The sequence below is a fragment of the Lampetra planeri genome, unplaced genomic scaffold, assembly GCF_965212315.1.
Source record: "Lampetra planeri unplaced genomic scaffold, kcLamPlan1.2.h2 scaffold_234, whole genome shotgun sequence".
Lineage (NCBI taxonomy): Eukaryota > Metazoa > Chordata > Hyperoartia > Petromyzontiformes > Petromyzontidae > Lampetra > Lampetra planeri.
Window position 1 is genome coordinate 57,788 of NW_027615065.1, and position 11,002 is coordinate 68,789.

Genomic DNA, 11,002 nt, shown 5'->3' on the forward strand with positions numbered 1-11,002 from the left:
CAGCAGGCGTCTTCGGGGTCAGGATCACACTCGTGACCTCCTGTATGCGGGGCGAGGTCGTTAACATCTCCTAGCAAGCAAGGAGATCACTTTATTATTTTTACTTAAAATAATTCACGGTTGCGGGGAGCGATGATCGCGAGCTGCGCGCCATCTCTCTTGGAGAAAAGTTGCCGGTGTCATTTTTCGAGTTGTGGGCCGTGACGGCCGCAACTTTTTCTTGCCGCGCGGGCGCTCGCTGATGTAGACGCAGGGCAACAACTTCCGATTTCACGTTCAAGGTGCTCGAGACAGATAAGCCGCTCGCCCGGAGTGAGCGCGGAGTCCCCGCGATGATGACCCCCTCGGTAGTTGTGTGGATCGGGGCGTTGCGTCGGTGGGCGTTGGGCTTGCGGTCGTGTTCTGGAGGACCGCGAGTTTCTTTTTTTTTCGAATTTTCCGTTTTTTAAATCCTTTATATTAAGTTCGCTTGCTTGCTTGCGCGCTTACGACCGTGCAAATCTTTCGGTCGTTTTTTAACCCACTTCCCGTGATGCAATCGAGCTGACATTTTGCACACAGACTCGTTGTGCGTGACAACTTATTATCATCATCGCGTGAAAATGTTTCGCAGCAGCCGAACACTCTGAACGCGCCGACGTTCATTCTAATTGTGGAGGTTGAAAAACCGGTGGACGCGGATAAAAAAAACCACGCGATCACGGGGAGGAAGAGGGAGCGAGAGAGAGCGAGAGAGAGAGACACATGTGCAAACTCTGAATATACAGCAGCAGGTGTCGGGGGTTGGGATCGAACCCACGAACTTCTGTACACCCGGCGAGGTAGCTAACATCCCGCCACCATGGCGCCCCCAAGCGTCCGCTTGGTTCGGGGTTAACGAAACACTAAAAAAACGCAAAGAAGCGGAGGACCGGCCAAGGCGGACTGCAACGCCACCAAGGGGCGTTCCGGTGCATCCGCGTGTTTTTTGGCAGCGCCGTGCCCCGCCCGGCCATAACCACAGCACCCTCCAGCGGTTTCCTCCTTCCTGCGCCAGATGCCGGTCGAGGTCACGTGAGGTGCACACGCCTCTTCTCCTCGCCCCGTGCTTCCCCCCCCATGCGTTTGGTGCTGCAGCAGCATCAGCAGCAGGAGCAGCAGCAGCAGGAGCAGCCGAATGGCAAAAATCTCACACGACTGAATGCCCGCGCGACTCAACACTCGGTGGGGTTTCGCAGCCAACGTGACGAAGATATGCGGTTGGATTTTTTTTTTGGGGGGTGGGGGTTGGAGGAGTTGAGGGGGGTGTGGGGGTGGGGGTCTTCGGCCGCCGTGGTTATCCGGGGAGCGGCCAGATTTGTGTCGTCAAGAACCCCCCCCCCTCTCCGCCACCCTGCAAAGCCAAACGAATTGAACATTGCACGGCCAAAAGCGCGCTGGTTAACCAGCCGGCGGGGCGTGTTAACGACGCGGACGGTTTTTTTTTGCCATCGGTTTGGCTCGCTCGATCGGCGCCGGTCAAAGGGCAATCGTTCCCATCCTCCGGCGGCGGCTTGGGGCGGTTGGAATACGCACGGCTCTTCGCGTGCCACTGCGTCGGATGTTGGCCAGGACTGTGGGATGCAGGAGGTCCGGAATGAAAAAGTAAAATTTTAAAAATCAAATCACCCGTGGAATCCCGACTTCCTGCGTCCCGTCGTGTGAGTAGAGCAGAGGTCGCAACCGGGTACCCGATACCCGTACCTTACCCGATACCCGGCTACCCGTACTTAGCCATCGAACAAAGACGGTGAGGTCACCGCATCACGCGGCGCTTTCAGACGCGCCTCTGCGGCCGTCTGGAACGCTCTTTTGATGTTAGGAAGCCACTGGAGCCTGTGCACTTTTAAATCATCATCATCATGATTGACAAACTCATGTCTTTGGAGCTGCTTCTTGTCGTGTTTAGTTTGTTGTCCTTCCCCCGCACCTCCGATGAACGTGGTTGGCTACGTACGGTGCGGAATGAGTTTGACGCCCAATGATTAAAGGGGTTTGTCACGTGCAACAAAGCGTGCCAAGTCGTTACTAGTTCAGCACAACACCCGTTGTGTGTTGGAGAGTCAACCCACTACAGCATTTACAATTATAGTGTAGTGTGTTATAGGGTAGTGTATAGTGTAGTATACTAGTTCAGCACGCACCGGTTGTGTGTTGGAGAGTCAACCCACTACAGCATTTACAATTATAGTGTAGTGTGTTATAGGGTAGTGTATAGTGTAGTATACTAGTTCAGCACGCACCGGTTGTGTGTTGGAGAGTAAACCCACTACAACATTTACAATTATAGTGTAGTGTATAGTGTAATAGTGTGTAGTGTATAGTGTAGTATACTAGTTCAGCACACACCGGTTGTGTGTTGGAGAGTCAACCCACTACAGCATTTACAATTATAGTGTGTAGTGTAGTGTATAGTGTAGTGTATAGTGTAATAGTGTGTAGTGTATTGTGCAGGTGTAGTGTATAGTGTAGTATACTAGTTCAGCACACACCGGTTGTGTGTTGGAGAGTCAACCCACTACAACATTTACAATTTGAGTACTACGCACGTAGCCAAAGACGACCGCCGCGGCGACGATAACTGTCAGCCGTTACGACGACGACAATGACAACTTTGCCGCTCTCGGCGCGCGCGTGTCGCTGTTTTCGCCAGGCGAGCCTCGCAACACGCCCAGTCCCATCGACCCCGAGAGCATCGAGGTGTCCATCGGCTACGACCCGGACCCCGTCGACCTCGCGCTCTCCTCCGTGCCGGGCCAGGAGATGTTCGACCCGCGGAGGCGCAAGTTCAGCGAGGAGGAGCTCAAGCCGCAGCCCATCGTGAAGAAGGCCAAGAAGAACCTGATCCCCGTCGACCTCAAGGTGAGAAGAGGGGTGAGGGTGTCGGCTGCTGGGTAGACCGAGCGACAGACGGAACGGCGGGGCCGGCAGGCCAGCAGGCAGACGGACCGCCCCCGCAGTCGCTCCGTCTGCCCGTCTTGTTTGCCGGTCACCCGCACGGACAGGCGGGCAGACAGACGGACAGACGGATGGCTTGCAAGTCGCTCTGCATGTCCTCTGTTTGTCGGTCAGCCGCTCAGACAGGCGGGCAGACAGACGGACTGATTGGCAGATGGACAGACGGTCGGTCTGTCCGTCGGTGAAATCGGTCAGTCTGTTCGCCGGTCTTATGGGTCTGGCTGGCTGTGCCTGTCCCTTGTTGGCCTGTCGCTGGGTCTGCCCGGTGATCACCCATCCTCGGCCCTCTTCTCACCTTGAGGTCCACGGGGATCAGACAGATTAGACGGACAGGCCGACCAACACACCACGGGGCACACACGACACGAGAGACGGTAACGTGGAGAGGCGGGCGGGCGGACAGACCGAGAGATGGACACGCACCGACAGAGAGAGACGGTTAAACGGTCTGTCGGACTGTCGGTCCGCCTGTTTCTCCGTCTCGATGCCTATCGGTCAGTCTGCCTGTCATTCTGTCCGTCTGTTGTTCTTGCCGTCGGCGTCGCCTCTCCCTGTGTATATTCGTCTCGGTCTCTTGGTCCATCTGTCATTCTCTCTCTCTCTGTCTGTCTTGTCGGTAAGTCGGACAGACAGACAGATTCGAGCGGATAGTCGGCCGTGTGCCTCCCTCCATCAGAGGGCCTAACTAATCCAACCCCGCGGTAGCGGGCAACTGCCTGTGTTCGTCTAACAGGAGGACGTATCACAGGTAGGAACAATGTTCCACATTGCCCACCAGGGATTATTTGTCTGTCTGTCTGTCGTGCATAAATATATATATAATATGAACAGCTCTTTGATTGGTGGAGACCTACTGCCGGGTACGGAGAGGGGAGGGGCCAAAGGGAAGGGGGGTCAGGGGAGGGGCCTAAGGGGGGGGGGTCAGGGGAGGGGCTTAAGGGAGGGGGGTCAGGGGAGGGGCCAAAGGGAAGGGGGGTCAGGGGAGGGGCCTAAGGGGGGTGGTCAGGGGAGGAGCTTAAGGGAGGGGGGTCAGGGGAGGGGCCAAAGGGAAGGGGGGTCAGGGGAGGGGCCTAAGGGAGGGGTGGTCAGGGGAGGTTATCTTTTAAGGGAGGGGTGGTCAGGGGAGGTTATCTTTTCTACAGGTAGGAACAACAGGTTCCACACTGCCCACCAGGGATTATTTGTCTGTCGTGCATATTTGTCTGTCGTGCATATTTGTCTGTCGTGCACGAATGCGCTGTCCAACCAAGTTCCTACCTGCCCACTCCGAAGGAACGTGTTCGTTCGACAAAATACCAGCCTGTCGAAATGTTTTCAGCGGTTCGTAACGGCCCCATCGGAGACGGCGGCCACTAAGATCTTGAGGCCGAAAGGCGTCTCTCTCTGAGGGTTCACCGTGACCATGATGCGGACACCGACCCAGAACCGCTGAGATTCTTGAGGCCCAATGGTCTCTCTCTCTGAGGGTTCACCGTGACCATGATGCGGACACCAACCCAGAACCGCTGAGATCTTGAGGCCCAATGATCTCTCTCTCTCTCTGAGGGTTCGCCGTGACCATGATGCAGACACCGACCCAGAACCGCTGAGATTCCTGAGGACCAATGGTCTCTCTCTCTCTGAGGGTTCACCATGATCATGATGCGGACACCGACCCAGAACCGCTGAGATCTTGAGGCCCAATGGTCTCTCTCTCTCTCTGAGGGTTCACCGTGACGATGATGCGGACACCGACCCAGAACCGCTGAGATCTTGAGGACCAATGGTCTCTCTCTCTGTGGGTTCGCCGTGACCATGATGCGGACACCGACCCAGAACTGCTGAGATTCCTGAGGCCCAATGATTTCTCTCTCTCTGAGGGTTCACCGTGACCATAATGTGGACACCGACCCAGAACCGCTGAGATCTTGAGGGCCAATGGTCTTTCTCTCTGAGGGTTCACCGTGACCATAATGCGGACACCGACCCAGAACCGCTGAGATCTTGAGGCCCAATGGTCTCTCTCTCTTTCTGAGGGTTCACCGTGACCATGATGCAGACACCGACCCAGAACCGCTGAGATCTTGAGGCCCAATGGTCTCTCTCTCTCTGAGGGTTCACCGTGACCATGATGCAGACACCGACCCAGAACCGCTGAGATCTTGAGGCCCAATGGTCTCTCTCTCTCTGAGGGTTCGCCGTGACCATGATGCAGACACCGATCCAGAACCGCTGAGATCTTGAGGCCTAATGGTCTCTCTCTCTCTGAGGGTTCACCGTGACCATGATGCGGACACCGACCCAGAACCGCTGAGATCTTGAGGCCTAATGGTCTCTCTCTCTCTGAGGGTTCACCGTGACCATGATGCGGACACCGACCCAGAACCGCTAAGATCTTGAGGCCCAATGGTCTCTCTCTCTCTCTCTGAGGGTTCACCGTGACCATGATGCGGACACCGACCCAGAACCGCTGAGATCTTGAGGCCCAATGATCTCTCTCTCTCTCTGAGGGTTCACCGTGACCATGATGCGGACACCGACCCAGAACCGCTGAGATCTTGAGTCCCAATGGTCTCTCTCTCTGAGGGTTCACCGTGACCATGATGCGGACACCGACCCAGAACCGCTGAGATTCCTGAGGCCCAATGGTCTCTCTCTCTCTCTCTGAGGGTTCACAGTGACCATGATGCGGACACCGACCCAGAACCGCTGAGATTCCTGAGGCCCAATGGTCTCTCTCTCTGAGGGTTCGCCGTGGCCATGATGCAGACACTGACCCAGAACCTCTGAGATCTTGAGGCCCAATGATCTCTCTCTCTCTCTGAGGGTTCGCCATGACCATGATGCGGACACCGACCCAGAACCGCTGAGATCTTAAGGCCCAATGGTCTCTCTCTCTCTGAGGGTTCGCCGTGACCATGATGCGGACACTGACCCAGAACCGCTGAGATCTTGAGGCCCAATGGTCTCTCTCTCTCTGAGAGTTCACCGTGACCATGATGCGGACACCGACCCAGAACCGCTGAGATCTTGAGGCCCAATGGTCTCTCTCTGAGGGTTCGCCGTGACCATGATGCAGACACCGACCCAGAACCGCTGAGATTCTTGAGGCCAGAGCGTGCAGTGGGTGTCTTGCGGCAACCCTAGAAATGCCGTAACTCCTGAGTAAACATGGGCGTAATAGCGAACTTGTATTTAAGAGCTTGTCTCTTGGATTTTTCCTCACTTGATACAGTGAATTTAGCTGTGGTGGTCCCACCTGATGACGGAGACTTGTGTTGCCTCCGAAACGTCGTGATTTATTATTTTATTTCTATTATTATTTCTATTATTTTTGTTATTTATTTTTACCTACGTGACTTTACCGAAAAAACCTAAGAGTATGAATCCTTGCAGTCACGAAAGCTTGAAATCTAGAACGTGCTAGCGAAACTAAATTTTTAATAACTTTAATAACCGCACTCGACGTGAATTACGTGACTACACGAGGCCTTAGCCACAGACTTGCTAAAGCAAATTAACAATTGCGTCCCGCCAGCCATGTTGCCTGGGGGACGCAATGGCGGCCGTGTCGTGCGTGTGACATCACGGCGGCCGTGTCGTGCGTATGACGTCACGACGGCTGTGTGACGTCACGGCGGCAGTGCGTGTGACGTCACGGCGGAACGTGACGTGCGTATGACGTCATGACGGCTGTGTGACGTCACGGCGGTCGTGTCGTGCGTGCGACGTCACGGCGGACGTGTCGTGCGTGCGACGTCACGGCGGACGTGTCGTGCGTGCGACGTCACGGCGGACGTGTCGTGCGTGCGACGTCACGGCGGACGTGTCGTGCGTGCGACGTCATGGCGGACGTGTCGTGCGTGCGACGTCACGGCGGACGTGCGTGTGACGTCACGGCGGACGTGTCGTGCGTGTGACGTCACGGCAGACGTGTCGTGCGTGTGACGTCACGGCGGACGTGTCGTGCGTGTGACGTCACGGCGGACGTGTCGTGCGTGTGACGTCACGGCGGACGTGTCGTGCGTGTGACGTCACGGCGGACGTGTCGTGCGTGTGACGTCACGGCGGACGTGTCGTGCGTGTGACGTCACGGCGGTCGTGCGTGCGTGTGACGTCACGGCGGTCGTGACGTGCGTGTGACGTCACGGCGGTCGTGACGTGCGTGTGACGTCACGGCGGTCGTGCGTGTGACGTCACGGCGGACGTGTCGTGCGTGCGACGTCACGGCGGACGTGTCGTGCGTGCGACGTCACGGCGGACGTGTCGTGCGTGCGACGTCACGGCGGACGTGACGTGCGTGTGACGTCACGGCGGTCGTGTGTCGTGCGTGTGACATCACCGTGGCCGTGTCGCGCCTGTGACGTCATGGCGGTCGCGCGTGTGACGTCACGGCGGTTGTGCCGCGCGTCTTCCTGGCAGCTGATTGGCTGGTGCAGCTGGGGATGATTACGTAACCCCTCGCAGCCGCACTTAGGAGAGCGAGAGTCACGACTTGTGATCCGTTTTCTCTCGTATCACACTTCAGATTTGTGTACTCTGGCCCACCGAGTTTAACGTTCACTCCTCGTGGGGTGTATCTCATAATGAATTTACCATAATTATCATGAGAAAGGAGCGCTTGTGCGTGCGCGCTGTTGAACTTCCTTCGCGCCGTACGTAGCCAAACCGCGGCAATCGGAGGGTGCGCGGCGACGAGCGGCGACGAATGTCATTTCAGAACGTCCGTCCTCTGGATCGTGACGCAATAAACTTTGGTGTGTGCGTGCGTGTGTGCATGCGCGTGTGCGTGTGTGCGCGTGCGCGCGTGCATGCGCGTGTGCGCGCGTGTGCGCGTAACTTTTATTGGCAGCGAGCGATCTTTTTTGTTGGAGGTGCGCGTCTTCGTTTCCCCGAGTGTGTTTATTAAATAAGCACACACCGCACACACAACCTGTGGGCTGAGGTTTCGTTCCGCGGTTCGAATCCGTCGGCGTCGTCCACCGTTAAAGATAATCCCCGTGACGTCGTTCGAAGCCGGGGTAGGGCCATCGCATGCCGGCGTAACACATTCCACGCGTTTGCCAAATTTGAGACTTTATTTTTTATTTAAATGTACACCGCTAAATACTCCCATTGGGGAATCTCACAAAGGAGTAATCATCGCCGTTTTTGGGTTAGATCGCGTCAATATAAATGTGTCGTTAAACCCGCCAACAAAACGTGGGCAATTCGTTACCAGTTCGGCGCACACCAGAGTTCGCAACCGGGTACCCGATACCCGTACCCTACCTGATACCCGGCTACCTGTACCCGGCCAGGTACGGGTACCCATTTGCGACCCTGGTGCGGCCAGGTACGGGTAAGGAATCGATCAAAATCAAAACCCGTTTGCGACCTCTGGCGCACACCGCGTGTGTGAAACCCACCACAACATTTACAATTCCAGTGCCGTGACGTTTCGCCGCTAATCGCAACAACAACCAACAGCGTCAAGAGGACAGCCGGAGAGATCTCCGCCTGTTTGAAAGCGCAGCGCCTTCCCTTGTCGATAGCCGACCTCGCCCTGCGAGACCGACACCTGACAGCGAATGCGTTGATCGTGGATCGGCACGGCAAATGAAAATGAAACGCACTCGATGGCAAAAAAAATAGAACTTTAATAACAACGATAATTATCGTAAACGACCACCCTCGATCGGATTCGAACCCACGAAACCTCCCTCCTCCCCTCCCTCTGTCCCCGCTGCTGCATCCATCGCGGGTTCCCCGATCTCCCACGTCCATCGCGGCCGGGCGGGCGGGGGGGGACCCGTTTGTCATTTCGGGTAGGGTACCCGTACCCGGCCGGGTACGGGTAAGGAATCAAAACCTGTTTGCGACCTCTGCTATTGACGCGCTCTCTCCCCCCGCTCTCCCCCTGCTCTCCCCCCCCCCCACACACACACACGCGCCACACACACACCACACACACGCACACACACACCACACACGTTGCCGCGTGCGTCGCCGCGTGCGTGCAGGACGACAGGTACTGGGCCCGCCGCAGGAAGAACAACGTGGCGGCCAAGCGTTCGCGCGACGCCCGGCGGCTCAAGGAGAACCAGATCGCGGTGCGCGCCGCCTTCCTCGAAAAGGAGAACTCGGTGCTGCGGCAGGAGATGGCCGAGCTGAAGCGAGACCTCGGACGCTTTCGCAACATCGTCGGCAAGTACGAGGCCAAGCACGGCTCGCTGTGAGACGTCCACCGCCAGCCCCACGCTCAGCCCGCTCGCCCCGCCCGCCCCGCTCGCCCCGCTCGCCCCGACCGCCCATCTCTCCCGCGTCGTCTTGTCCGTCTCGCCACGGCGGGACCGATCGTCCGTCTGTCGGCGGCGTTGGCGTCTCGCCCCGCAGCCGCAGCCAGCCGCCCCCCGACGAGTCTGGCCGTCGTCTGGCCCGGCTTGTTTGCTCGTCGGCCACGACGGCTGACGGATCGGCCCCCCGGTCTCCCGCCCGCCCGCCCGCCCGCCCTAGCGTCGTCACGGTCATCCTCCTCCTCGCCATCGTCGCCCCACGTCGCTCATCCGTTGCTCGCCCCCTTCGTGCCCACGCCACGCTGACCCCCTCTCACCGGCGCGGGGGTCGCGGGGGGGAGGGTTGTGTGCAGGAAGCAGCAGTGCATTGTGGATTCAATCGGTCCGGGCCTCCGGCGGCGATGCAGCGGTGGCGAGGGCGGCCGTCCCGGTGAGGCGTAGCGGTCGAACGCCGCCGGCCGTGGGTTGTGTTTGCGTCGTGCGCCCGCTGTGTGTTTTGCGTCGCACACCGCTGTGTAGCTCATAGGGGGGTGGGTGGGAGGCGGCTCTTTAGTTTCTTTGCTCCGTGAGCATTAGCCGTTGCCACTGCCGATCCGCCGCTGCTACTGCCGCCACCGTGGGAGGGAGGCCGGGGGGTGGGGGGGGAGAGGTTTTCAACCGCGGAGTGAAAAATGTTCAAACTCTGCGAGCTTGGCCGAGGTTCGCTCGCGGATCCGCGGACCCGGCGGTTTGGAAGGGCGAGCGTGTGGACCCCCCTTCACGCGAGAACCCCCGAGCGTCTTGAACCCTTCGCATGAAACCCGAGCGATCACCTTAACCCACCTCGGATGACGTCGCCCGGCACCGCGTCCGACCGCGCCCGAACCCAACCGTCTCCCGTCGCACCCCCCACCGCGTCGCAAGGTCCTACCAGCCGAGGCGTGCCCGTCTGACCGTAATCACGACCACGGCGATGGGCGATGGATAAAAAAGCAAAAAAAAGTCACGACCGCTCAGGTGTTTGCGGGCGATGGCGGCGGGCACCGGGCCCGCGGTCGCGCGTCATCGCGAATTACGAAACGTCGCCGCGACTCTCACGGTTCGCCGCCCCCGCAATTGGCATCGCCCGACGGCATGTGCCTCTCCCGGGGCGAGCGGGGGGTGACTGCCTGCCAAGCAGCGCTGTCAAGCGAGTTCAGCGGCCTCTTTTGCTCCCTCTCGTCGGCTGCCAAAAGGGCAGAGTGCCCACGCGTCTCCCGCCATCAAAACCTCCGCCCCCCCCCCTTTCCCCCCCGGGGCAGCTCCACCGTACCTGCCCCCCCCCTTCTCACCTGGGTGTGACGCCCGCAGCCAGCGCACACCTGAGATCCCCCCCACCCACCCACCCGCTCCCCACCCCGTGGAAAACTACCGGGCGCGTTACGTGGGTCTGCCGGAGGGAGGGACGCAGGGAGGAGGTGGCGGCGGGTCGCGACCGTCGCCACGTCGAGGCCGCGAACGCGCTGGCGGTTACCTGCGGGCGGCCGACGAGGGGCGATGAGGTCAGGGGGGCGACGAGGGGGGATGGGGGTCAAGTGGACGACGAGGGGGGATGGGGGTCAGGTGGACGACGAGGGGGGATGGGGGTCAACTGGACGACGAGAGGGGGGATGGGGGTCAAGTGGATGACGAGGGGGGGGATGGGGGTCAAGTTGATGACGAGGGGGGATGGGGGTCAGGAGGATGACGAGGGGGGATGGGGGTCAAGTTGATGACGAGCTCTCGAGACGACGGACAGAACCGCGCTACTTTCT

General features: G+C 58.8%; 1 protein-coding gene across 1 annotated transcript; it reads left to right on the forward strand.

Annotated features, from left to right (window-relative positions):
• The first annotated feature begins 841 nt into the window (after positions 1 to 841).
• On the forward strand, positions 842 to 10,243 carry LOC144740558 (hepatic leukemia factor-like). The gene is made up of 4 exons (XM_078623401.1): positions 842 to 865; positions 1,117 to 1,203; positions 2,572 to 2,880; positions 8,958 to 10,243. The coding sequence occupies exons 1-4, from the start codon at positions 842 to 844 to the stop codon at positions 9,171 to 9,173; spliced, it is 636 nt and encodes a 211-aa protein (XP_078479527.1). The 3' UTR covers positions 9,174 to 10,243.
• The last annotated feature ends 759 nt before the right edge of the window (positions 10,244 to 11,002 follow it).

Bases quoted from the DNA above. Each gene is read 5' to 3' on its own strand.
- LOC144740558 (XM_078623401.1), top strand. From the start codon at position 842: ATGGCGCCCCCAAGCGTCCGCTTG. The intron at 866-1,116 runs GTTCGGGGTTAA...TTGGTGCTGCAG, and splicing joins CGCCCCCAAGCGTCCGCTTG to CAGCATCAGCAGCAGGAGCA. The intron at 2,881-8,957 runs GTGAGAAGAGGG...GCGTGCGTGCAG, and splicing joins TGATCCCCGTCGACCTCAAG to GACGACAGGTACTGGGCCCG.